A 27,133-nucleotide genomic window follows, 5' to 3' on the forward strand; every position below is an offset into this window, starting at 1 on the left:
AGGGAAATCAAAGAGAGATAAAAGCAAGCAAGCCGAAGCCCCTCCACCCCCATTCAACCCCTGCCAGGACCTCAACCCAAGAGGCACCTTGCCCAGTTCCTGAAGAAAGGACTTTGAACTGGACTTGGCAGAGAAAATGATACCTGAAGCAACTGAATATTCCCTTGAAATTACACTATTTTAATAGCTAGATGTGGCTGAAAAGGTTTTGAACCAGAGATGTCACTAAATTCCTTCCTACACAGGTAGGAAAGGATTTGGCTGAGCAAAGTAGATAGCTGGGAAAAACAAAATCCAATTATACTTCAGTGGGTTGAGACTTCTCCAATGACCAGTTACAGTTATTAACTACCCCCTGGAGGGTAAAGATAGCCCAGACCTTCAGGTCTCAGAGGCCCAGCTACCCTGTTGGCAGGGGAGGAAATGTGGTTCATTCCTTTGTGATGAATCCAATATTGAAAAGGAAAAAAAACCACACATTTTTTCTCAATAGGTTATCCCACCTATCCTACCACATGCCTAATCACGGGAGTCTGGACTTTCTCCTATTGGTAAATGGAGCCTTAAAGCATTTTGAGTAGAGGAGAGATATGATTTCATTTGAGTTTCAGCATATTCATCCTGGTCTGTACTACATCTCTTATTTTTAAACAAGATTACTTTATTTTAGGATAATTATAGAGTCACATGCGATTCTAAGAAGTAAGACGGAGAGATCCTGTGTTTTTCCCAGTTTCTCCATGGTAACATCTTGCAAAATTATAGGACAATATCACAACCAGGAGACTGACAACTGATACAGTCAAGATACAGGAACATTCCATCACCACAAGGATGCCTCAGATTATCTTTGTAAACCGACATCCCTTGCCTCTCACCCCTACCCCCAGCCTTAACCACTGGCAAACACCAATCCATCCTCCATTTCCATAACTTTTTAAAAATATTTTATATATGAAATCATACAGATACATGCCTTTGGGAATTGCTTTTATCATTCATAGTAATTCTCTGAGGATTCACCCAGGTTATTGTGTGTATCAATAGGCCATTCATTTTTTTACCAAGCAGTATTACATGTATGGATATACCACCGTTTGTTTAACCATACACCCATTGAAGGGCATATAGACTGTTTGCAGTTTGGACTATTATGAATAAATCTGATATAAGTATTTGTGTACAGGCTTTTGTATGAGCACAAATCCCCACTTCTCTGGGCTAAATGATCAGAATTGCAAACATCAGATGGTAGCTGCCCATTTTTTTTTTTTTTAAGAAACTGCCAAACTATTTTCACAACTGACTATACCATTTTACATTCCTTCTAGCAATATATGAGTGATCCAGGTTCTCTGCATCCTTGCCATAATATGACAAAAATAATTGTCACTTTTTTTATTTTTGCTATTTTGATGGATGTGTAATAATATCCCATTGTAGTTTTAGTTCATTTTCCTAGTGAAATGATTTTGAACATCTTTTCATGTGCTTATTTGCCCTCTATGTATCCTCTTCAGTGAAATGTCTCTTCATGTCTTCTGCCCATGTTCTAACTAAATAGTTTATTTTTTATGGTTGGGTTTTGAGAGTTCTTTAATTATTCTAGACGCTGGTCCTTTGTTGGATGTGTGGTTTGCAAATATTTTCTCCCACTCTGTAGCTTGTCTTTTCATCCTCTTAACAGTCTTTCTCAGAGCAGAAGTCTAATATTTATTAAGCCCCTGTATTATGTATGTATCATGTCTTTGTTGTCAAGTCTAAAAACTCTTTCAATAACCCCAGTCCCCAAAAACTTTTCCTGAAATTTTTTCTGTAAGTTTTATAGTTTTACCTCTACATTTAAGTGTATGATCCATTTTGAGTTAACTTTTGTATAAGGTGTGAGGCTTAGATCAAGGCTCTTTTTTTTTTTTTTGGCTATAAATGTCCAATTGTTCCAGCATAGCTTGTTTAAAAGTCTATGTTTCTTCCATTAAGTTACTTTTGAAATATTATGAAAAAGCAGTTGTGTGGGTCTATTTCTATATTCTTTTTTCTATTCCATTAATCTATACGTCTGTTCCTCTGCCAGTACCACACAGTCTTCATTACTATATGTCTTCAAATCAGATAGATTGATATCACTTACTTTATTCTTCTTTTCCAAAATTGTTTTAGTCTTTCCATATAAATTTTAGTGTATAGTTGTCTGTATTTGCAAAATAATCTTGCTGGGATTTTGATAGGAATTGTATTAAACCTATGCATCAATTTGGGAAGAACTGACATCTTTACTATGTTGAATCTTCTAATCCATGAACATAATATGCCTCCCAGTGATTTTACATCTTCTGTGATTTCTTTCATCACTGTAGTGTAGTTTTCAGCATGTACGTCCTGCACATATTTTATTAGATTTACACCTAAGTATTTGGGGATTTTTTAAATAGAATATGGTATTGTATTTAAAATTGTGATGTTCAAGTGCTCATTGTTAGTATATAGAAATACAATTGGTATTTGTGTGCTTATCTCTCAACCTGTGACCTTGCTGAATTTATTTATTATTTCTAGGAAGCCTTTTCTATTTGCTTGCTTGGTTTTTAAGATTCCTTTGGGGTTTTCTACCTAGACAATCATGTCATCTGCAAATAAGGACAGTTTAGGGATAGTTTTATCTCTTTCTAATCTGTATGCCTTTTATTTCCTTTCTTGCTTTATTGTAGTGGCTACAATTTCCAACACTATGTGGGATAGGTGGTGAAAGTGAACATACTTGCCTTATTCTTGATCTTAGGGAGAGAGAATTCAGTCTCTCCCCATTAAATGTAATGTTAACTGTAATTTTTTAGACCCTTTTTGTCAATTTAAGCAAGTTCTTCTATATTACTATTTTTATGAGTTTTTATTATGAAAAAGTTCAATTTTGTCAAATGAATTTTCTACATCAATTGCTTTCATCATGTGATTTTTCTTCTTTAGCTTCTTAATATGGTAGATTATATTGATTGATTTTTTAATATTAAATCAGTCATGAATCCTTGGAATAAACCTCACTTGGTCATGAAGTATAATTTTTTTATGTATTGCTGAATTTTATTTGGTAATATTTTGTTAAGAATTTTTGCATCTATATTCATGAGGGATATTGGGCTGTAATTTTTTTTTTCTGTAGTGTTTTTGTCTGGTTTTGGTACTAGGATTATATTACCTATTAAAATGAATTGGAAGGTGGTCCTCCATGTCTGGTTTCTGGAAGAGATTGTGTAGAATTGATGCTAATTCTTGTTTAAATGTTCAGTAGACTTCTCCAGTAAAACCACCTGGCCCTGGATATTTTATTTTGCAGAGTTTTTAAATTAAAAATTCAATTTTATTAATAGTTACAGGGTAATTCAAATTATATATTGGGTAAGATGTGTCAACTTTATTGATCTTCTCAAAGAACTGGGTCTTTGTGTCATTTATTTTCTCTGATTTTTTTTTTGTTCTCAATTTCATCTATAGAGGCTCTTATTTCCTTTTTTTTCTGCTGCTTTGGGTTTATTTTGCTGCTCTTTTTCTAGGTGGAATCTTAGATTACTGATTGAGATATTTATGTATATAGCATCTCTGAATTTATAGCACTTATATTTAGTGAGTACCCTCTTAAAGGTATTTTATCTGTGTTCCACATATTTTGGTATGTTGTATATTCACTTTAATTCAGTTCAACATTCTTTTTGTTTTCCTTGAGGCTTCTTTTTTGACCCTAAATTATTTAGAAGTGTGAAAATAGAGAAAATGAGTAATAAATTTTAAACTATCAAAGCTATCCCCTTATAAGAGATTTTTCCCATATAGAACATCATTCAGAAGAATGTCACATGTCATAATCACAAAGCTCTGGCATTAAGAAACAGGTTACTACTTCATGTAGAAATATGCTTTGTGATGGTGCTATAGTAAAGGATTATTTTATTAGATGTAACAGGAACCCATTCAGCTTAATTTTGAAAGAAAAAAAGCAAATAAAAGAGTGCAGGAGTTATGGGAATGTTTAAAGTGATTCTTGCAAACTTCCCCACATAGGAGGTATGCTGAGAGTCATAGTAAGCTGAAAGCTGGAGCCCAAGCTATCAAACTCAAACAGCTCCTATCCTAACTGTTTACCTAATTAACTAGCCAACTAATTGTATGTCTTGCAAAATGGCCTCTCATTTCTGCATATCTGTCTCATTTTCCTCTCTGCAGACCAGCTTTTTATGTTACTGAATGTCTAAAGAAAAAGGTAACCATCTGGTCCTCCAGGATCCACCAGCCCAAGAATTCAAAAAAGACTGACCACTAACCAAGGAAGTGAAAGACCTATACCCTGAAAACTACAAGACACTCTTAAGAGAAATGAAAGAGGACACTTAACAAATGGAAACTCATCCCATACTCTTGGCTAGGAAGAATTAATATTGTCAAAATGGCCATCCTGTCTAAAGCAATCTACAGATTCAATGCAATCCCTTTCAAAATACCAACAGCATTCTTCAACGAACTGGAACAAATAGTGTTAAAATTCATATGGAACCACAAAAGATCCCGAACAGCCAAAGCAATCCTGAGAAGGAAGAATAAAATAGGGGGGATCTCACTTCACAACTTCAAGCTCTACTACAAAGCCACAGTAATTAAGACAATTTGGTACTGGCACAAGAACAGAGCCACAGACCAGTGGAACAGAATAGAGACTCCATATATTAACCCAAACATATATGATCAATTAATATATGATAAAGGAGCCATGGACATACAGTGGGGAAATGACAGCCTCTTCAACAGCTGGTGTTGGCAAAACTGGACAGCTACATGTAAGAGAATGAAACTGGATCATTGTCTAATCCCATACATAAAAATAAATTAGAAATGGATCAAAGACCTGAATATAACTTGTGAAACCATAAAACTCTTAGAAAAAAACATAGGCAAAAATCTCTTGGACATAAACATGAGCAACTTCTTCATGAACGTATCTCCCCAGGCAAGGGAAACAAAAGCAAAAATGAGCAAGTGGGACTATATCAAGCTGAAAAGCTTCTGAACAGCAAAGGACACCACCAATAGAACAAAAAGGCATCCTACAGTATGGGAGAATATATTCATAAATGACAGATCCGATAAAGGGTTGACATCCAAAATATATAAAGAGCTCACGCACCACAACAAACAAAAAGCAAATAATCCAATTAAGAAATGGTCAGAGGAGCTGAACAGACAGTTCTCCAAAGAAGAAATTGAGATGGCCAACAGACACATGAAAAGGTGCTACACATCGCTAGTCATCAGAGAAATGCAAATTAAAGCCACAATGAGATATCACCTCACACCAGTAAGGATGGCCACCATCCAAAAAACAAACAACAACAAATGTTGGCAAGGTTGTGGAGAAAAGGGAACCCTCCTACACTGCTGGTGGGAATGTAAATTAGTTCAACCATTGTGGAAAGCAGTATGGAGGTTCCTCAAAAAACTCAAAATAGAAATACCATTTGACCCAGGAATTCCACTCCTAGGAATTTACCCTAAGAATGCAGCAGCCCAGTTTGAAAAAGACATATGCACCCCTATGTTTATCGCAACACTATTCACAATAGCCAAGAAATGGAAGCAACCTAAGTGTCTATCAGTAGATGAATGGATAAAGAAGATGTGGTACATATACACAATGGAATAGTATTCAGCCATAAGAAGAAAACAAATCCTACCATTTGCAACAACCTGGATGGAGCTAGAGGGTATTATGCTCAGTGAAATAAGCCCGGCAGAGAAAGACAAATACCAAATGATTTCACTCATCTGTGGAGTATAAAAACAAAGAAAAAACTGAAGGAGCAAAACAGCAGAAGACTCACAGAACCGAAGAATGGACTAACAGTTACCAAAGGGAAAGGGACTGGGCAGGATGGGTGGGAAGGGAGGGATAAAGGTGGGGAAAAAAGAAAGGGGGCATTATGATTAGCATGTATAATGGGGGGGTACAGGGACGGCTGTACAATACAGTGAAGACAAGTAGTGATTCTACAACATCTTACTATGCTGATGGACAGTGACTGTAATGGGGTAGGTGGGGGGAACTTTGTGATAGGCAGAGTCTAGTAAACATAATGTTCCTCATGTAATTGTAGATTAATGATACCGAACTAAAAAAAAAAAAAAAAAAGAGAGAGAGACCCTAACAGATAAAACTAAATCTCTGATCACCATTTTGATTCTTGCCTTCTCTCCATTACTCAGTAGTAATCACTGCTGTAAATTAGGTGTATATACTTCAGACCTAAAATACTTTTTTTATAAGCATATGTGTATACCCATCAAAAGTATGTAATATTGTTTGTGTATGTTTTAAATACATATAAATGATATAATTATATATAAATACCTCTTTGGGTTTGTTTTTTTTTTTCATTTAAGAAAAGGTTTTTGTTTTAGATTTCTTCTAGTTGACCTAGAGACCTACTGGATACATAGTATCCACATGGTATGAATGTGTCACAACTTGCCCATTCCCTCACTGAAGGATATTTAGTTTCCAATGGTTGGTATTATAAAAAATGCTACAGTGAACACTCTTGCATTGTTTCTGTATGCACATGTGTGAAAGATTGCAATAAAGGGCCATGTTCCCTGTATCCACTGCAATTCCTCAACCTCCCTACATCTGTTGCATGTGATTTTGCCTCTATCACGATCAATAAGTAAATCCCATTTCTCTCCTCTTGAATCTAGGGTGATTTTAGACTTAATTTGGCTAAGAGAATGCAGCAGACAAGACAGTGTGCCAGTTACAAGCCTAGGCCTCAACAGGCCTTGAATGCTTCTGCTTTCTGTCTCTTGGATCTCTGTCTAGCCACCAGGTCAAAAGCCCCAGGCCAACCTGTTATAGAAAGAGAGGTCCCACAGAAAAGAGTTGAACTGTGTCATCTGAGGGCATCCTTCGCCACAGTTAACCTGGCTGTGGGACTGCTGACAATGACTTGAGCCCAGAGGAAATCAGAACTGCCTAGCTGAGTCCAGCCTGGGTTCCACCCTTGAGAACTATAAGCTAAGTAAATAGTCGTTTTAACAACAAAGGTTATCTGATACAATATTTGCAGTTATTATTTAGAGTAGTAGTTTTCAAATTTTAGCATGTATCAGAATCAGCTAGAGGGCTTTTTAAAATCAGATCGCTGAGTGCCACCCTTAGAGTCTCTGATATAGTAGATCTGGGTGAGACCTGGTATTTGCATTTCTAACAGGGTACTCAGGTGAGGCTTATAATGGCATCCCAGTGCCATACTCTGAAAATCACAACTCTAAAGTATACAACCTAAAAATGGTGGTGTTGGGCCATGAGTAATAAGTATTTTTTTAATACTTGATACTTCTAAGCTGCTATCCAAAGTGAATGTACCTCCATTTAAATTTTAAGTGATAAAGAATTTACCACCCAAACAAAACTTTAAAACCAAATAGTGTGGAGGAACAAATATGACAAAGGAAGTAGCAGCGTGTCTATCAGGTAATACATTTGTTAGTCAGAAATACCATAGTAAATGTAGAAGTCTTCGTTGTTACAAATACGGAGGCTAGATTGCACAGCCTATGTGAGCAAATATAATCTAAATTCCCATGTAATCCCTGACTCACTTTTTTTGGTCTGACTCCCATCCTTGGTCAAAGCCCTGTCTCTGGCTCTGTAGAGATCTGGGATCTCGTGACTGGCGATAGCAGCCCCTGCCATCTATGTAGCCCCAGTTTGACCCAGTGTTGCCTGACAGCCTCAGAGTGGACAGTGCGGTTGGGAAGGGGTGTTATGGGCAGTTAGAATGCAACTCCATGAGCCCACTAGAAAAAGAAAAAAAAGAAAGGAAAGTAGCAACATGAAAGAGGACATGCTCAGTAATTCTTGGGGTTAGAAGGTGGGGCAGGAAGCTGATTCACAGTAATATTGATGTCCCCTGATATCTACACACCAAAGCACAGAGTTTGAGTGATGAGGTAATTTCAAAATTACCCCAAGAAAGCAAATAGTATTTCACAATACTAGATAATATAGTATAGTTTATACTATACTGAGATACATTTGGACAGGACATGCGGCTAGAAGCAGCTCTAGAAGAGTATTCTTTCTTCCAAAGAAATAACAAGAGAGGGAGACAAGGTATTGAATGGTTGGTCAGTCCACAGCTTCATCTCTCACCTCATTCCCCTTAGCTCTCCACAGCTGCTGCCATGACCATCTTTTAATTCCTTAAATGAAACTTTCCCTCCTTTCCACCACAGGGCCTTCGCACTTGCTGATTCCACTGCGTGGAACACTTCCTCTTTCTGCCCATACTAGACCAAGTTAATCCCTATTTATCCTTAAGGTCTTAGATCTTCATTAGGAAACCCCTGATCTCCCAGACTAGATCAAATCTCACCATTATAACCTCTCAACATACTATTCATCTCTCCTTCACAGCACTTACTTATTACAGTTGGAGTTTTACATATTATTTGTGTGTTTTTGTAATTCATGAACATCTTGCCCATCAGCCTATAATTTTCAGGACAACTGGGTATGTGTCTGTTTTAAGTAATCCTTGTAACCTCAGCAACAACTTTCTCTGGCAAAAAGAGCAGATAACCATAAATATGTGTTGGATGATTAATAGTAGGGTTCTGCAAAAGCCTTCAATGAACCTAAGGTCAAAAGTACAGTGGGAAACATTCAGAAGAGGAAAATAAGAGAGGAAACAGAAATATTATCTTTAGAACACTACACACTAGCAGGTTACAGATTAGCAAAGATAAGTTCCCAGCTGTTTGACTAACCATATCAAAACAGTACTGGCTACTGGACCTCTGATATCCTGGAGAGAAGTTTCTGCTGGTGTATTAGTGGGTTCCATCTGAGATCCAGCCCTATTTTGAATAATACAAAAGTCTTGCCTATCTTGTTTGCAGATGACATGTAAGTCAAAAGGTTTATGATAGAGCCAATGACAGGACTTAGATTATGAATAATGCCAATGGAAATACTAAGCCAAAACTGACAAAGGTTAACAGACATATGTTAAATTAATTTTGCAAGTACATGATATGGAAGGGAAGTTTGGGCTTGACTATTTTGTTTATGCAAAAAAAATATTTAATTGCTGACCACAAATTCATTAGGAACCAATGTTTTGATTCAACGGTAAAGATGCTAACGGTACAGAGAGTGGGAGGTCATGGTCTCATTTTACTGGAAGACTCTCAAACACTGTATCTATTTCTTAGAACCAGTTTTGGCCCTGGAAACCTTGAGATATGAAGAATGGTTAGAGCAGCTGGAAAAGTTTAGCCTGCAAAAGTAAACACTAAGAGAAAACAAAAACTGACCTTGGATAGAGGCAGCCAACTAAGTTTTGTACTTCCAGCTTCAGAAATGATGCTCTTTAAAAATATCTCATGATTTTTTATTTCTGTAATTTCTGATTCTTTTTTGTTATGTTGTTTCATTTATTCCTATTTTTGTTTCCTAATTCCTTGTTTGTTTTATGAATATTATGCATTTTCTTTGAGAATTCTTTGAAAAAAACATATTTTGTTTTCTATCAGCTCATCTTTTTTTAGCTAGGTTGTGGCCTTTTTTTAATTGTCCTGTAGATTGTGCTACTGCTTTTATTTGTCTGAGGTGATTTGATTTTTTGATTATTTTGTTGTCAGTCTTTCTTGAAATATATTCCTGCATGTGTTTTGGTAATTTGGTTTGCGGGTTTATTTTTACTGGAAAAGTTCTTTCCTTCCTTTTCCTTCCTCTCCTTTTCTTCTCTTCTTGTACTCCCCTTCCTCTGCCTGTGTGGTTTACTTTGCTTCTGTTTGGTTCCTGTGGCTCCCAGTCCAGAGCCAGCTAAGTACTAACACTCTGGGCTCCTGCCCCATGGTGCTAGGAAAGATGCAGCTAGCACATCCGCCAGCTGCTTGGTTAGTTTGCCTCTTAGGCATTTGTTTTGCATAGAGAACATTTACTCTCTGTTCCCTTCATAGAGGCTGTACTTTGGGTAGCCTCTACCTGCTTCTCAACTGGTGGAAGTCCACCAGGATCTTGGCGTTTGCTCTCTTCGGCTCTGTGTTTCTGTTCCATTTCGGACTCAAGGAGAGGTACAGAAGAGTACATAAGATATACGTGTACACGGTTTTAAGGAAGGATAGTTACCTTTCATTATAACCACCCCCGGCTATATCTTTTACATCTCACTGTCATGTGCTTGTAGTAGTGGGGGATGGGAACCTCCAACATCATTTTGATGGCGTGCACCTGTCCACTCTAACGGCAGGTGGCGCTCAGAGACTTCAGTGAGCTTCAGTGTCAAACCCTCTGGGTCATAGGATAGATACTCTGGTCTCTTGGGGATCATTGGTTTTATGGGCAACCCCAGAGCCTTATAAATTGTTTAGCACCAGTATTTTCTTACTAGGTGTGGTTACCATTACTGCCTTTTCCTCCAGTTAAACAAATATTAGCTCAAGAGCTTTTTATCCTGACAAGTTTGTCAATTCAAGTCTGTGAACTCTATATATTCCACCCGCAAGGAAAGACAAGGTCATTTTATACATTGAGTATATTGCTCCCTGCACCTAAGGCCTTTAAGGTTTTAAAAATGTACATATAAAAAAGTACATATATATATACATAAAAATATAAAAAGGAATTTGTAAAATTGGAATGGATGTTTAATTACTTTCAAATTAACATTATGTCATTAATTGTTCAGTTAGGAGTAAAAACCTTTTACATTTTGTAGCAATTTGCGGTTGGATTTCTTATTTCACAAGAATCCGATCATCTACAGATATCAGAAATCATAGCTAATTATAAATTATATCACTTTCAGATTAAAAATTTTGAAGTGCAACTTCTTTCAAACTTTCTTTTTTGCAGCGAAAAAACTTTTTAATGTATGCCTGTATGTTTGATGTGGTGTGGCACTAGTCTTCCAGAAGAAAAGAGTTTTTAAAAGGGCCTTAGGGAAATGGAAGGAGCTGAAATGAGACAAAAAGAATGGAGACAGTGAGAGATAAAAGAGCGTTGAGAGAACGGAGATGCCCGCTGAGCGGCCGCTGTGTGCCAGGCATGGTCCGGGAACTGAGGGTCCAAAAGCAAAGTCACGGCCCTCCGAAGAAGTCACAGTCAATGAAACCAAGTGGTGCCATTCAGGTGTGCCCACCGGGGGTCAAGAATGTACGGGGAGAACTCCCCTGGGGACAGGAGCTAGGGAGGCTTCTCTCAAGAGGCGACACTTGATCTGAGCGGAAGCCCGGGGAAAAACGGGGCGGAGGATGAGGAAATGTCAAGAGACAAGGCAAGAAGAGCGGGCGAAAAGGGGGTAAAAATGGGGAAGGGCTCGATGCGATCGGCGCTCCGGCGCTCCGGCGTCCGGCGCCGACTGCTAAAGTCTGAGCGCGGTCACGGCTCCTCCCTCCGCACCCGCCTCCCCTCCCCTCCCCTCCCCGCGTCTCCGCCGCCCGCTCGGCCTGCGGGAGCTCGGAGGCTGCCGGCCAGCGGGAGACGCCATGTACCGGCTACTGTCAGCCCTGACGGCCCGGGCCGCGACCTCCGGCGGTTGGGCCTGGGGCTGCGGGAGGCGCAGGGCCCACCGGCGCGCCGGGCGGCCGCCGCTCGGCGCCGGCTGGGTCGGGGGCCTCGGGCTGGGGCTGGGGCTGGCGCTCGGGGCGAAGCTGGCGGGCGGGCTGAGGGGCGCGGCCCCCGCGCCGTCCCCAGCGGCCCCCGACCCCGAGGCGCCGCCTCCGGCCGAGCCTCTGCCGCCGCAGGAGCAGCCCCTCGCTCCTTGGTCTCCACAGACTCCGACGCCGCCCCGCTCCAGGCGCTTCTCCAGAGCCATCGACAGCAGCCGCGACCTGCTGCACAGGATCAAGGTGCGGCGACGGAGGACGAGGGCGGCCGGGAACCGGGCGCCCCACCCCCGGCTTCACCCCGGCATGGGGCCCCTGGGTGGTCATCTCCCGCGCCGAACGGGCCCCACCCGCGGCGGGGGATGCCAGCGGCCGGCTTGAGGAAGACTCCCCCTTCCCCGACCTCCCGGCAACAGCCAGACGTTGTTGGGGGGTTGTCTGGATGCGGGTGGAGGTCATCGCTCTCCTCGGGGACCGTCCCTTCCCCGTCAGGGTGCTGACCCGGCACACCCCTCGACTTTCGCGCCCCGCAGGGCCGGAGCCCAGGGGGCGGGGCCGGAGCCCAGGGGGCGGGGCGGGGCCTCGGGAGCGCCCCTTGGAAGCGCCGGAGGCGGTGCGAGCTACCCGGACCTGTCTCTACGACTGGCTCCTCTCCCCCTTCCCCTTTAGGACGAAGTGGGTGCACCGGGCATAGTGGTTGGAGTCTCCGTAGATGGAAAAGAAGTCTGGTCAGAAGGTGGGCTCAGAAAAAGTGTCATTTAGTGTGTTATTTTGTGCCAGTTGGTAAATCCCTTGAAATGCTGTTCAGGTTTCATAAAACCATACATATTGTAGAGAAAACATGTTTAATAGAATAAAGAGTCGTGTTTTTCTTCTGGTTTGCAGCTGAATTAAATTGATGGTTAGCTACATGGGGTTTGCAAGGACATCTTTTCTCACCCATTTTTTTGGGGGTCGCTATTTTAAGGAATTTAGTGGAAAGCCACTCAAAAATCAAGAAAAAATATAATCTGAAGAACAATCATTCTCCAGAATGTAGAGTAATTTATTTAAAACGTGAAATAAGCAAATTTTTTAGATAAGCTATGAAAAATTAACATCTGAATCAGAAAATTACTATTGTGTAACAGGGTACAATCTCAGTTTAGTTATAAGGTTAAATTGTTAGGCTTAACTGGTGTCAGTGTTACCAAGACTCATGTTCCGTTTTAATTAGCTTAAAGTGAAATATCTTTTCCTTTAGATAAATACGGAGGATGTTTTAAGATAGTATTATTAAAGACTCCTTTGATCATGAAGCCTATTAATAGCTTTTTGCATTTTTTCCCCCAAAGGTTTAGGTTATGCTGATGTTGAGAACCGTGTGCCGTGCAAGCCAGAGACAGTTATGAGAATTGCCAGTATCAGCAAAAGCCTCACAATGGTTGCTCTGGCCAAATTATGGGAAGCAGGGAAACTGGATCTTGATATTCCAGTACAACATTATGTTCCTGAATTCCCAGAAAAAGAATATGAAGGTGAAAAGGTAATGAAACTCACAGTTGATTGTATTAATGGCATGTTAAATGGCTTAAAAGGCTTTATACGATTCTTTGGTTTGGTTTTAATTATTGTTAATGAATCAAAGGTTTTTTTTTTATCCAGATGATAATAGAGTGGGTATTTTTCTGAAGTTTGAGGCAAAACAGATATACATGACATATTTTTCCCAGCAGCATCTAAAATGGAAAATATTAGTGAGACATTATTCTAACGCCACTAACTTTTTATTATGCAGTTTAATAGTGTAATTGAGTTTTCATGTTTTTATGATTAGGTTTCTGTCACAACAAGATTACTGATTTCCCATTTAAGCGGAATTCGTCATTACGAAAAGGACATGAAAAAGGTGAAAGAAGAGAAAGCTTACAAAGCCTTGAAGATGTTGAAAGGGACATTGGAATCTGACCAAGAAAAAGAGTTAAAAGAAAAAGGAGGCAGAAGTATTGAAAAGAGTGACTTTGCTAAAGCTAAGACAGAGCAAGATAATGATGCCAAAAGCAGGAATTCAAAACCTGGCAAGAAAAAGAATGATTTTGAACAAGGCGAATTATATTTGAAAGAAAAGTTTGAAAATTCAATTGATTCCCTAAGATTATTTAAAAATGACCCTTTGTTCTTTAAACCTGGTGAGTGTTAATTTTTATCTTAACAAAGTCATTATTGAAGTATTTTCAGAAAATTCAGAATTGTACCATCCTGAGTGCACTGGATGTTGATGACTGTGGCATGAGTTTTGTTGTCAGTCCAAGGCTTGCATTTTTGTCTATAGTTCCTGACAAAGCCTAGCATCTAGACAATTAGTTGTTTAGATTTAGTCTCATTGGAGGCTACCCAGTCATTTAGTGGATTCTCAATATCAAGATATTTGTGGATATATGATGGGAAAACAGTAGTTCTCCAAATAAAATCTGGACCAAAGTGGGAATGATAGCGTATCGCTATTATTTCAGTATTTTGTATTTTAGTATTTAAATTGCTCAACTTCTTTTGTCTTTATTCCTTTAAGAAATTAGTATTCATCAATTTAATTTTATTTCCCCAAAGCTCGTCTTTAAAAATTATTTTTTTTTGTATTTTTTATGGTATGATGCCTACTGAAGCCACAATAGCTTCAAGTTTACCATAGGTTTATGGACATGTATTCCATTTTCATTTTAAAAGGTTTTTTCTTTACCATGAATAGATATTATGTAGGCATAATTAATAAGGGCAAAGAAATATAATTATGAATCTTGTTTTAAAAAGTAACATTCCCACCCATTTTTAGTACAGATAATGCAATCTGTGTTTCCAGAATCCAAAATAATATAAAGGTATGTATTTAAAACAATATATATATTTGAATCTGTATATATATTTTAATATATATTTAAAGCAAGGTGTTTATACCTACACATATTAAAATAACTTGCACAACTATGCCTTAAGCATTGGGTAGGAGATATATTAAGAACAAAACAATTAACTCAAGAAACCAAATTTGCTTTTCTTTCCCGTCCTGTTTTGTTGCTAGTTTGAAAGATTTTTATTTAGTTCTGAGATAGGACTTAATTTGCTTATTTCATTATCGCAGAAAGTATTGATTTATGCAGAATTTTAAGTGTACTAATCATCATTTTATTCTTTTGTTGGAGACATGGAATAAACAGGGCCATTGCAAAGTTGACTCTATTTGTTAATGTATCATCCATGATCTTTTCCTAAATGCTGAAGTAAAATATTCCAGTTTTAAAGGTATGCCAGTTTTCAGTGGGAAAATATTTTACATATTTTTAAATAATAATGAAGTATTTTCTTTTCTTTCCCCCTTGCAATGATGTCTCAAGGTAGTCAGTTTTTGTATTCAACTTTTGGCTATACCCTACTGGCAGCCATAGTAGAAAGAGCTTCAGGATATAAATATTTGGACTATATGCAGAAAATTTTCCATGACTTGGATATGCTGACAACTGTGCAGGAGGAAAATGAGCCAGTGATTTACAATAGAGCAAGGTAAATGAATACCCTCTGGTGTGTCTAGCTATATATCACATCCTAACACTATGCTATCAATTAAAAGTCAAATTTTCCTTGTCTCCATTCCAAAATCTACTTGCCACATTTTGGGAGCTTTTCTACATGTTTGTTTTTCCATCTATAAAGTGAGGGAAATAAAATGTATTTGTAAAGTATCCTAAAATCCTTAGATGAAAGACAGCAATAATAATTTAAGCCCAAAATTGCCCCCACAACCGGGATTCTATAATTTGCTCTTCCACCATCCCTTTCTTATGTTTTAGCTAATGGTTTGTTTGTTTACTGTTTATTATTTTTAATTGCTTTTCAATTTTGAAATGATTTCATAGAGAAAAGTTACATGAGTAGTACAAAGAATTCCTATGTACCCTTCATCCAGATTCCCCAATGTTATCATTTTAGCATATTTGCTTTATCTGTCTATATATATATGTTTTTTCTCAACCATTTGAAATTAAGTTGCAGACATGGTACCCCTTTACCCATACCCATAAACACTTAAATGTTTTTGTTTTTTTTTCTTCTGAAAACAAGGGCATTCAGGAAATTAACATTGACACAATGCTTATACCAAATCTACAGCCCTTACTCAAATTTTGCCAATTGATCCAATAATTCCTTTATAGCAACAGGAAAGGGAAGAAAAAATTCCTTCTGATCCAGGATCCAGTTCAGGATCACATACTACATTTAGTTGTCATTTCTCTCAGAGGTCATGTGAGCTCAATTTGTGCCATTACTAGTGATGGTAGTTTTAATTGTTTCTTGAGGTGGGAGCTGCCAGGTTTTTCCACTGTAAAAGTTTGGAAGTCATTTCACTGAGATATATCAAACTAAGTTTTATCATAATTTTTACTGGTAGTTTGTAAAAGGCATTGGGAGAGATTTTTGAGGCTAATGACTAAAAGGAGTTTCATGGATATGGTGTTTTCCTTTCCCATTTTACTCTATTATTATTCAGTTTGTTAGAAATGTAACACACTTACCAAATCAACCATTACTTTCACCTTGTGTATTTCCATTAGTACATGCTTTACAAAATGGCTTAATGGAACTTGAAGCTGACAAAAGAGTGGAATATTTTTAGCTTTATTATTCCTATTCCCATACTAGTTTTGTTCAATCATATGTTGTATTTAAATTATTTTTAAATTATCATCTTACTTAAAAAAATTAAATGTGCACTGCAAATCATCCTGAGTTTCTTGGACCTAAAAGGAATTAGGTTAGCAGCAAGCAATGAATTTTAATTTTTAAATGTCTTGTAGTTCTCTACCATTTCAGACAATTACTGTTCATTATTTTTAGATCCAACTATATACCCTACTGGGAAGTATAAGAAAAATGAACAAATACCAAACGTTGTCAATTGAATCTAAAAAAAAATTGTCTAATAAAGATGGCATAGTGCACACCTTATTTTGATTAAGGCATTTGATAATTGACTCAACTAATATAGAAGGGAGAGAAAAACATTACGTATAGTGATTGAGCCTCTTTTCTAAACTGAAAGTTAAGGCTGTATGATACAGAGTGTAGGGCAGCTATCATTCACTGTTTTCTTGATGAGTAAATCATTTTTGACTTGCGCAAAAATCAGAATATGGCATATGATGGTTAATTTCATTTTATTTTTCATTCTTTGAAAAAAGGCAGTCGGTTTCCATTTCTACTCTTAAAGGTTCCTGTCAGCTCTGGATATCTTTAGAGTTTGGTAGTGCCCAGTGGTGCTAAAGGGATAGTTGATTTAGTTAGATTAAATGGGCTGTTGAAATAAAAAAGGGCACTAAAAGTAAGAGATATTATTACTTAGGAAAATGTTCTGTCCATTACTTTGTTTTTATTTTACTTGATACAGTATCTATCTGGGCTGCTAAAATGCAACTCTGGTTCTTTCTTTTTCTTCTGTATAATAATTATTTTAAGAGAGCTTAAAGACACCAGTTTTGAGGGGAAGTTCTGGGAGCAAAAGGAATCTTCAAAGATACGTATTTTTAAAAACCTTATAGTAAAACTTTAGTAAACGCATGTTTCTATTCATTTGTTTCATTGGACCATTTTGTAGGAAATAAAATTTCCAAAAAAAGTTTGCAGCTTTGTTATTTAGTCTGCTGACTACTTGGTCATAATCATACATTAAATATGTATTATCCTGTCCTAGGCCTTTTAGAGTTATTATGTCACAAGAGTAAATATTTATCATCTTTATCACTTTTCTGTGTGTATATGTGTGTTTAAAATAGTGCTTCCTCGTGTCTGTCATCTTTTTAAGGTATTTCCTGAGAACCTAACCCAAAATAGTACTTACATTTCTTTGGCTGCAATTTTAGCGACTTAGGCTGTAAAGGATGCAAAAAAATTAGTTTTTAGCTAGGTGCATTGTCCTGAATAAAACTGAAATTTTCTTAAATGGAAGAATAACAATATTTTCTATATGCAAATATACTGATTTTGTAATGCAAGTATATTCTATATAGGCAAGTAAACTAAATACAATTTTCCCCATCATATGTATTTTTTACTCCTTTTTCATATATTACACAAAACCCATAAGGGAGTGGAGTGCATGTTCTTGCCACTGAAAGATACTCAGTTTGTTGACAGGGGAATCCTTCGTGCATTAGCTTATTATTAGACTCTGCTTATATTTTCTGTCCTTGGTACAGTACTTGGCAGCAAAAATATCTTATGTAATTAGATGAGACCAAAATGAAAAAAAATTTCTGAAGTGTTTGCTGTATCTTGACAATATACATAAGGCTTTTATCTTCTATTATTATCTCTATTATTAGCTTTATTTTCTAGAGTATCTTCTAAAATTAAGCACTGTTTCTTAAGAAGCTCTTTTTTATGCCTTTAGCTGAGAGACTAATAGTAGGTTCAATCTAAATGTTCATGTTAAATGTTAAAATGGGATTGGTTTTTATAATATGCATTTTAAATTCTGTGGGCTTTTTAACTTATAACAATAAATACGAAGTGGTGTATTCTTGTTTCTAAAGGCATTTAAGAAGCATTTTAAAAATTACTCTGAATTTGTAAGTCTGTAGATGCGGGTTTCCGTAGTTACATAATGTTCTTGTGCAGTATCTAGAGATTCTTAAGTAGGAAGAGGCTGTTTGTCATTGACATCATTCACATCAGATGGACTGTTCCATTGTATATTTAGTTACAAAGATGTCCCGGTAATTTAAGAACTTGTGTCTATATTCCATTCTCTTTAGAACAGAAATTCCTTAAGAATTTGGGATAGTGATCATCCAGCTGAACAAAATTGTTTTCATAAAAAGCCATTAGTTTATCCTCTGAGTAAAGGAATGAAGGGATTAAAGTTTAGAATTTGCCTCTTTTTTAAGATTTAGAATTCTAGAAGGATGTGGTGTCTCAGTGAAAAATATTCTTTGAACTGAATCTGAATTTCTCTTATAAGTCAAAAGATTAAGGTACTAAGTTACTTTTTACTTGATATAGTATAGTTGTTTACATTGCAAAAATACAAAAACTTGAAACCCTAAAGTTTCAGAATAAAGTGATTAACATGAGTAAAAAAGTATAGAATTCTAAATCTAGAATTCTCCATATTTTTTATTGAAGTATAGTTGATATACAATATTATATCAGTTTCAGGTGTGCAACATAGTGATTCAACAATTACATATACTACAAAATGCTAACTATGATAAGTTTAGTTATTTGTCACCAAAGACATTTACTATATTCCCTATGCTGTATATTCCATCCACAAGACTTTTATAACTGGAAGTTTGTACCTCCTTACCTCATTCACCTATTTTACCCGTTCCTTCTTCCCCTGGCAACCAACAATTTATTCTGTATATTTATGAGTCTATTTCTGGTTGGTTGGTTGGTTGGTTGGTTGGTTCATTAATTTGTTTAATTTTTTTGATTCCACATATATATCATATGGTGTTTGTTTTTGTTTGACTTATTTCACTTAGCATAATGCCCTCTAGGTCCATTCATGTTATTGCAAATGGAAAGATGTCAATCTTTTCCATGGCTGAGTAATATTCCATTGCATATATATACGCTTAGGCTACTTTCATATTTTGGCTATTGTAAATAATGTGCAACAAATATAGGGGTACCTGTATCTTTTCCAGTTAGTGTTTTTCTTTTTTTCAGATAAATAACCCAGAAGTGGAATTACTGGGTCATATGGTATTTCTATTTTTAATTGTTCAAGGAGCCTCCATAGTATTTTTCATAGTATCTGCACCAATTCACATTTCCACCAACAATGCACAGCGGATCCCTTTTCTCCACGTTCTTGCCAATACTTGTCTTTTGGTACCAGCTATTCTGACTAGTGTGAGGTGATATCTCAATGTGGTTTTGATTTGCATTTTCCCGATGATTAGTGATGTTGAGTATCTTTTCATGTATCTCTTGGACACCTGTGTGTCCTCTTTGGAAAAATATTCAGGTCTTCTGCCCATTTTTTAATTGGATTATTTGGCTTTTTTTTTTTGGTGTTGAGTTACATGAGTTCTTTATATATTTTGGGCATTAACCTCTTAATAGATACATTATTTGCAAATAGCTTCTGCCACTCAGTAGGTTGCCTCCTTGCTGTGCTGAAGCTATTTAGTTTGATGTAGTCCTACTTGTTTGTTTTTGCTTTTGTTTGCCTTGCCTGGGAAGACATCCAGAAAAAAATTCCAATGTTCAAGGGTAAACTGTCTGGGTTTTTTTTAGGAGTTTTGTAGTTGCAGGTCTTACATTTAAAGTTTATTTTTGTGGTGGCCCAGTTTCATCCTTTAGCATGTAGCTGTCCAGTTTTCCCATCACCATTTATTAAAGACACTGTCTTTTCCCCCATTGTATATATTCTTTACTCCTTTTTCATATATTAAGTAAACGTATAAGCATAGGTTTATTCTGGGGCTCTCTTTTCTGGCCCATTGGCCTGTGTCTCTTTTTGTCCAGTACCATACTGTTTTGATTACTATAGCTTTGTAGTATAGTTTGAAATCAGGGAGCATGTTACCTCTATTCTTATTTCTCAAGATTGCTTTGTCTATTCTGGGTCTTTTGTGGTTCTATACAAATTTTAGGATTACTTGTTCTAGTTCTGTGAAAAATGCCATTGGTTTTTTTATAGAGATTGCATTGAATCTGTATATTGCTTTAGGTAGTATAGACATTTTAAAGTATTCTTCCAATCCGTGAACATGGAATGTCTTCCCATTTATTTGTCATTTTCAATTTCATCAATGTCTTAATGGTTTTCACTTCCTTAGTTAAATTTATTCCTAGATAGTTCATCCTTTTTGATGCAATTGTAAATAGGATTTTCTTAATTTCTCTTTCTACTAGTTCATTATTATTATGTAGAAACACAATGGACTTTGGGTTTTGTAACCTGCAATTTTACTGAATTCATTTATTCTAATAGGGTTTCTTTGGACTTTTTATATATAGCATATCATACAAATAGCAACAAATTTTTGCTTCTTCCTTTGGATGCCTTTTATTTCTTGTTTGATCGCCATGGCTAGGACTTCCAGTACAATATTGAGTAAAAGTAGTGAGAGTGAGCATCCTTGTCTTATTACTGATCTTAGAGGTAAAGCTTTTAGCTTTTTACCATTGGGTATTATGTTAGCTGAGGGTTTGTCAACTATGGCCTTTATTATGTTGAGTATGTTCCTTCTATACCCACTTTGTTGATAGTTTTTATCATGAATGGGTTGGATTTTGTCAATTTTTTTTTGCATCTATGGAGATGATCATACAGTTTTTATCCTTCCTTTGTTAATGTGGTGTATCACATTGATTGATTTGTGGGTATTTAACCATCCTTGCATCCCTGGGATAAATCTCACTTGGTCATGGTGAATGATCCTTTTCAATAAATAATTTATCTTGCTAATATTCTGTTAAGGATTTTCATATCTATGTTTATCAGAGATATTGATCTGTAACTAGAAATCTCTGTATTTTTATATTTTTAAGGAGGAATGGTTCAGGATTCCTAATTTCCAGCCTTGATATAGGTGGTTTGAAATGCTTTACTATTAAAAAGAAGTTACACAATGCTTATTATTAGCCAAAATGTATTAGTAGTTCTCTCCTAGTTTGCAAACTTAGAGTTTACTCTAATAAATATATTTCTCAATGAGAAGATATATTTCTATTATGTGGTTTCTTTACATTTGATTGGCTGGAACTAAAGTGTAATCAGAGTTCAGGCAGAAAGTAATGAAGACCTAAAATATGGGAGTGGACATAGGAATGGGAGGAAGGGTAAGACACAAAGCAGAGGTTGAATAAGATTTAACATCTTCTTGGATGTGAGAGTTGAGGGCAAGAGAATCAACCCAGGTTTTAATGGAAAGAAATATGAGAAGGAGGTTTGGAAGAGGTTAATTTAGTTTTAGACATGTTTATTTTGAGAATTGATTAAAACCATGTATCAAGTTATTGGTTCTCAAGAAAGCATATTAAGATTATCTGTAGAACTTTTTCATCTTAAAAGCACATACTTGTGGCCACCCCTGCTTCACCCAGTATTATGACTTGGACTTTCAAGGAACATATAAGAATCTTGAAGAAAGAAAGAAGGGTCCTTTTTCAAACTGCATATACCCACAGTCCCTCCAAAGTTGGGAATCTTGAAAGGGGTTACAATTTAGGGAAGGAGGAGGCCTACAGGTGATTCTAATAAACAACTTTCGTGCCCTTCTCCAAAACCAAATTTACGAATAACTAGTGCTAGAGAGTCTTGATGGTAAATTTGGAACAGGGGTTGTGGCACAGGTGCAGATTTGTAGTTATCTCTGTAGACGAGAACACCTGGCAAACGAACCACTGGTGGTTGGAGAGTCGTGGGGCATCATAGGATTGGGAGCTAGGGGAGAGCTCAGAGCAGAATGGCCTGAAGGGGGGTGTCATCAGTGTGCTGGTTAACAGCACTACAGTGGGCAAACAGGACTGTAAAAAGAGAATTGGAAGATCCTTGAGACCCACCAGAGAACTGTTTAGTAGTGGTAAGGGAACAAAAGCCAGATTTTAAGTTTGAATGAATAGAGAGGGTAAGTGCATGGAAACAGCAGGTGTCAACTGTTTTCTTAGTTTCATGGAAAATGAGAGAAAAAGGACAGGTAACTGGAAGCTGTAACAAAGATGAAGAGAGATTTTTCCCCCCTCAGTATATAGGAAACTAAAGCATCTGTAAACTAAAATGAGGGATTCAAAGCTCCTAGCATGCACAGAAGTCCTTTGTGACCTGTCCCCTGTCCCATCTGTACTCTTCCAACATTACCTTTCCACTTACCCCCTCAAGCTCTCTCTTCAACCAAACTGAACTACTTTCCTCCCCAGCCTGGCCATTTCAACAAGGCTTGTTTTCAGTAGTGGTCAGAATTCCTCATAGCCATCTTGCTAATCATCCCACAACCTATTGTTACTCAAACTGTGATCCGGGGACCAGCAGTATTGATATCACCTTGGAGTTTGTCAGAATTTTGGGTCCCTCCCCAGCCCTACTGAAGCAGAGTCTGCATTTTAAAATTGCCAGGTGATTTCATCTGATGCTTTGAAGTTTAAGAATTGTCCAACAAGACTGTTAGTCCCTGGAAAGCCAACAGTTACGGTTTAACTTCTCTCTCCAGTGCCTTGCAAGGTGTCTCCATTAAATATCTGGCAATAAATGATACTTTCATGTATTCACATATTTAATGAGAACTTAATAGAAGGCAAGTACTATTCTAGGTAACAATCATCAATAAACAGTGTAGGTAAGGTTCCTACTCTTATGAAATTTATATTCTTTGGGAAGAGACAAACATGTAAATTAAGAATCTCATACATTGACATGAACAAAATAAAACAGGGCAATGGGATATAGAGTAACCCGGAGAGGATGTGGGGTATTTAAAGTACATTGTTTTTAGGCCATGTCAGTTGAGATGAAACATGAATAATAAGGAGAGTTAGCTTGCCTTGTTACAAATACAGAAATAAGTCTAGCATTAAATAAGCAAGGGAAGATGTAAGCGACAAGGGTGAAAGAGGTTAAGCAAAGGCTAAATCATCCTAGATGGTGGCTTCAGTGCCATTAGACCCACTGCCCCTTCATTTAACAAATATTTCTAACACCTTTAATATCCGGAAATAGAAATCATACATCATTTATCCTACACTTAATATGCTAACTAAAATATAAAGAAGAAACAATAAGGATATAATTTGTAATAACAGATATTTCAATATATTAATTCATGGCAACATTAGAAAACATAAAATCAAATGCAACTTAATACATAAAAGCATTGTAAATGTGACAACTATAAATGCAGACCAATACAGGTGTATTGTATTGGTGCTTTAGCTCATGCCCTTGGTGGCCAACACTGGCTAAAGTTTTGAACAATAAAGTGTGGTCTTTCTTCAGCTTTTTACAATGGTTACATTTAAGAAAAATTCATTGTAGAATAAAAATGTGCAAAAAGTACTTGGTGTTTAGATATGAAATGGATTGGGTTCTAGGCTCAGCTAGTTATAAACAGATTTTTTATGTGAGTATCTCATAGGGTAGTTGAAGATCTTACAGAACATGGGAGATTGCACCATTGTGTGGGACTTTGCCAGGGACATTTAGAAGGCTTGGGACCCTATACACTAAATGTCAGTAAGAGCCCTCTAATAATTGTGACAACTAAAAAAATGCTTCCAAAAGTTTTCCTTAGGGAATTGGTACTGCCTTTGTTGAAGACCTTTGACTGTGTTGTAGGCTACAGTAAGAGATTAGGGTTTTATTCTCATTACAGTGGGTACCATTGGAGGGTTTCAAATGGGTAGATTATAGGGAGACATAACTTTGACTTCCGCTTAGAGAATGGGCTGAAAGGAGAAGAATAATATAGGAATGTGGAACGAGGTTGTAGAGGCAAAATGATGCAGTCAAATATGCAGGTAGTAGAAATAGTCTTAAAAACAATGGGAAGTTTCCTTAAATGACTGGAAAGAAGGAAGAAAAGAATGAATGGTGATATCAAATACATTTTAGGATAAAGATGAGAGTTCCTGGCTTACTTTGAATTGTCTCAATTTTTGCAGTAAAACAAAGGATGTAAGTTACTCTCTGACTGGGCCTGAAGAAGGGGAGAGGACTGAGGGGGGAAAAGATTGGGAATAGCTATTATGAAGGGTATACCAGAGAATAACCAGGAAAAGAATGAAAAGATCTGACAAAGCAGTAAAGACCTTTAGCAAAGAGTATGAGTCTGTCTCAGTCAGCTTCGTTCTATGAATTTCTGCAGCCTTGCTTGATAGATGAGGAAGTAAGGGAAGGGGTAGCAAGAGTTACTCAGGTTAGTGGTTCAGTGTGGTTTAAGGCAGAAGAGTGTGGAACCCAAATTGCCAGTGGGACCGCGGCTGAAATAGTTGAAATGGCTAATGGTCTACTTCAGGCTAGAACAGAAAAGCATGTGAAATCAGAAGGAACTTAAAGACCTGGGAAATGTGGGAAGAGTTAAGGGGAATAGGTGGAGGTCACAGTGAGGGTGGAGAGCAGGTTCAGTTGGACAGTTGGAAGGATTAGTCATAGTCTAATAGTCACAGGAAGAAGTTCTTGAGTTTGAGACACCTTCTGTATAAAACAGTTTAAAGTGATGGTGAAATTCAGATCTGACAGTACTTGTGAATAACCAAGGCAGAATGAAGGGGGTAAGTGGTGAGACAGCAACTGAAAATCTAAGAGCACCATGTGACTCTTGAAAGAGAAAGGATCCTCATGAGCCAAGTTTCATTTTTTGTTTAATTCTTTTGTGATTTTACTTCATTTACCTAACACTTATGGTATGGTCTCCTCCTACTGGAATAGAAACCTCATGAGGTCAGGCTCTTTATCTCTTTTAACACTTAATTCCAGCATCCAAATGGTGCCTGGCACATGTTAAGTGCTCCATTCAATAATTGTTGAATGTATGAGTAAATAACAGTTCTCATTTATTAAGTACCTACCAGAAATATGCAAAGTGATTTATATATATATTCCTAACTCTGAGAAGTAGATGTTTTCTCATCACTTTGTGAATCAGGATGCTGAAGCAGAAAGGCAACAGGCTGCCTGGGTCGCAGTCCACCTCTGCCAATGCACAAGCTCTGTGCTCTTGGACAAGTTATTTATATGCTTTGTGCCTCAGTTTTCTCATCTGTAATATAGGAATTATACTAGTACTTACCTCCAAACATTATCACAAGAAGAAATTAGTTCATATTTATATAGTTCTTAGAACAATGCCTGGCACATAGGAAGAACTTAAGTGTAAGTGTTTGTAAATCAAAGTAAGTATAGGTAATAAGGGTGAGTGTTGGGATTCAAACTGAGGTTTGTAACTCCAGCTTCTCCCACAACACCAAGGAATTACAATATCAGTTATTGTATGTGTATTTCCATGGTGTTTCTAGACAGGAGATGGAGTCTCCTTACAAATATTAACCTTATTCCTAAAATCCCAATATGTACACTTTTAGTCATAAATTCACGTGTGGCACATGATTCCTTAAGCCCAAGGACTAGGACTATCTACCAAATGATGAGTGTTTTGCATATGCAGAGGGAAAATAAACTCATGTGTAGTATTAGTACATTTTGCAGGCAAAACTTTGATACTCAACATGGGCAAGCACTGCCATAGAAAAAACAATCCACTTTCTATGCTTAACTACTCAGTTATATGTTTGATTAGAATCTGAGTCCTACTGAGAATTTTAGCTTCTGAGAATGTATGATCACTGCATTGAAATACAATCTGTCTATGTACACATTTTCCTATTCATTTTCATATGTAAAATCAATAATAGACTTAAAATTTTAATGACCATTCTTATTTCATTTTAGATTTTATGTTTACAATAAAAAGAGACGTCTTGTCAACACGCCTTACGTGGATAATTCCTATAAATGGGCTGGTGGTGGATTTCTGTCTACAGTGGGTGACCTTCTGAAATTTGGGAATGCAATGCTGTATGGTTACCAGGTCGGGCTGTGTAAGAACTCAAGTGAAAATCTTCTACCTGGATATCTCAAACCAGAAACAATGGCTATGATGTGGACACCGATCCCAAACACAGAGATGTCTTGGGATAAAGAGGGTAAATATGCGATGGCATGGGGTGTTGTGGAAAAGAAGCAAATACATGGTTCCTGTAGGAAACAACGGCATTATGCCTCACATACTGGAGGCGCAGTGGGTGCCAGCAGCGTCCTGCTGGTCCTTCCTGAAGAACTGGACGCAGAAGCTATAAAGTACAAGATTCCCCCAAGAGGAATAGTTGTTTCTATCATGTGTAACATGCAATCGGTTGGCCTCAATAGCACTGCTTTAAAGATTGCTCTGGAATTTGATAAAGACAGATTGGACATACCTTAACATCACAGGTACAAAATGAGCTGTTTTTATTTTTGTTTTCAAATACTAACTAAAGTCCCCAAAATACACAAGATTTTTAAGAATAAATTTGTAATAGAGTGTAATTGAAAGCAGAGAATTATATACCTCTAACTGCTTAATTTTATAATTGTCCTTTACTATAGGATTAGTTCTTTATACTCAGGGAAGTAACTATATTGTTTTTACTTTTTTGAAAAAAGTGTTAACTCTTGAAATAAAAGTATTCTGATAAAATATGTATTTTTGAATGTATGATACAGAGTAAATCTCATTCAACAGGAATCTCCCAATATTGTTGGCTTAATATGACAGCAGAAACAAGCTTATGAGAAATAGTATATCAGTGGCTTAAAAGAACAAACGTACCACCTCCTGGTCTCTGAGGCTCAGGAATTCAGGAGCAGCGTGGCTGGGAGGGTCTGGCACCAAGTCTCTAGTGAGGTTGCAGACGTGTAGTCATCGAAATGCTTCCAGAATGGCTCGCTCCCTTGCATGAC

At 37.2% G+C, this 27,133-nt stretch overlaps 1 protein-coding gene across 3 annotated transcripts; it reads left to right on the forward strand.

Moving 5' to 3' along the window:
- The first annotated feature begins 11,461 nt into the window (after positions 1-11,461).
- On the forward strand, positions 11,462-26,872 carry LACTB (lactamase beta). 3 transcript variants are annotated; one of them, XR_012120733.1, is made up of 6 exons: positions 11,462-11,898; positions 12,325-12,391; positions 12,990-13,180; positions 13,472-13,823; positions 15,028-15,189; positions 26,084-26,287. XR_012120733.1 is itself a non-coding variant. In XM_073211950.1 (6 exons), exons 1-6 carry the CDS (start codon positions 11,536-11,538, stop codon positions 26,613-26,615), a joined length of 1,671 nt encoding a protein of 556 aa, XP_073068051.1. In that variant the 5' UTR covers positions 11,467-11,535; the 3' UTR covers positions 26,616-26,872. The 3 variants fall into 3 exon arrangements, 2 of the variants coding, with proteins under 2 accessions (XP_073068052.1, XP_073068051.1); XM_073211950.1 differs by having other exon boundaries at positions 11,467-11,898; positions 15,024-15,189; positions 26,084-26,872; XM_073211951.1 differs by lacking the exon at positions 15,028-15,189 and having other exon boundaries at positions 26,084-26,421.
- Positions 26,873-27,133: the final 261 nt, after the last annotated feature.

Source organism: Manis javanica, chromosome 8 (assembly GCF_040802235.1).
Source record: "Manis javanica isolate MJ-LG chromosome 8, MJ_LKY, whole genome shotgun sequence".
Lineage (NCBI taxonomy): Eukaryota > Metazoa > Chordata > Mammalia > Pholidota > Manidae > Manis > Manis javanica.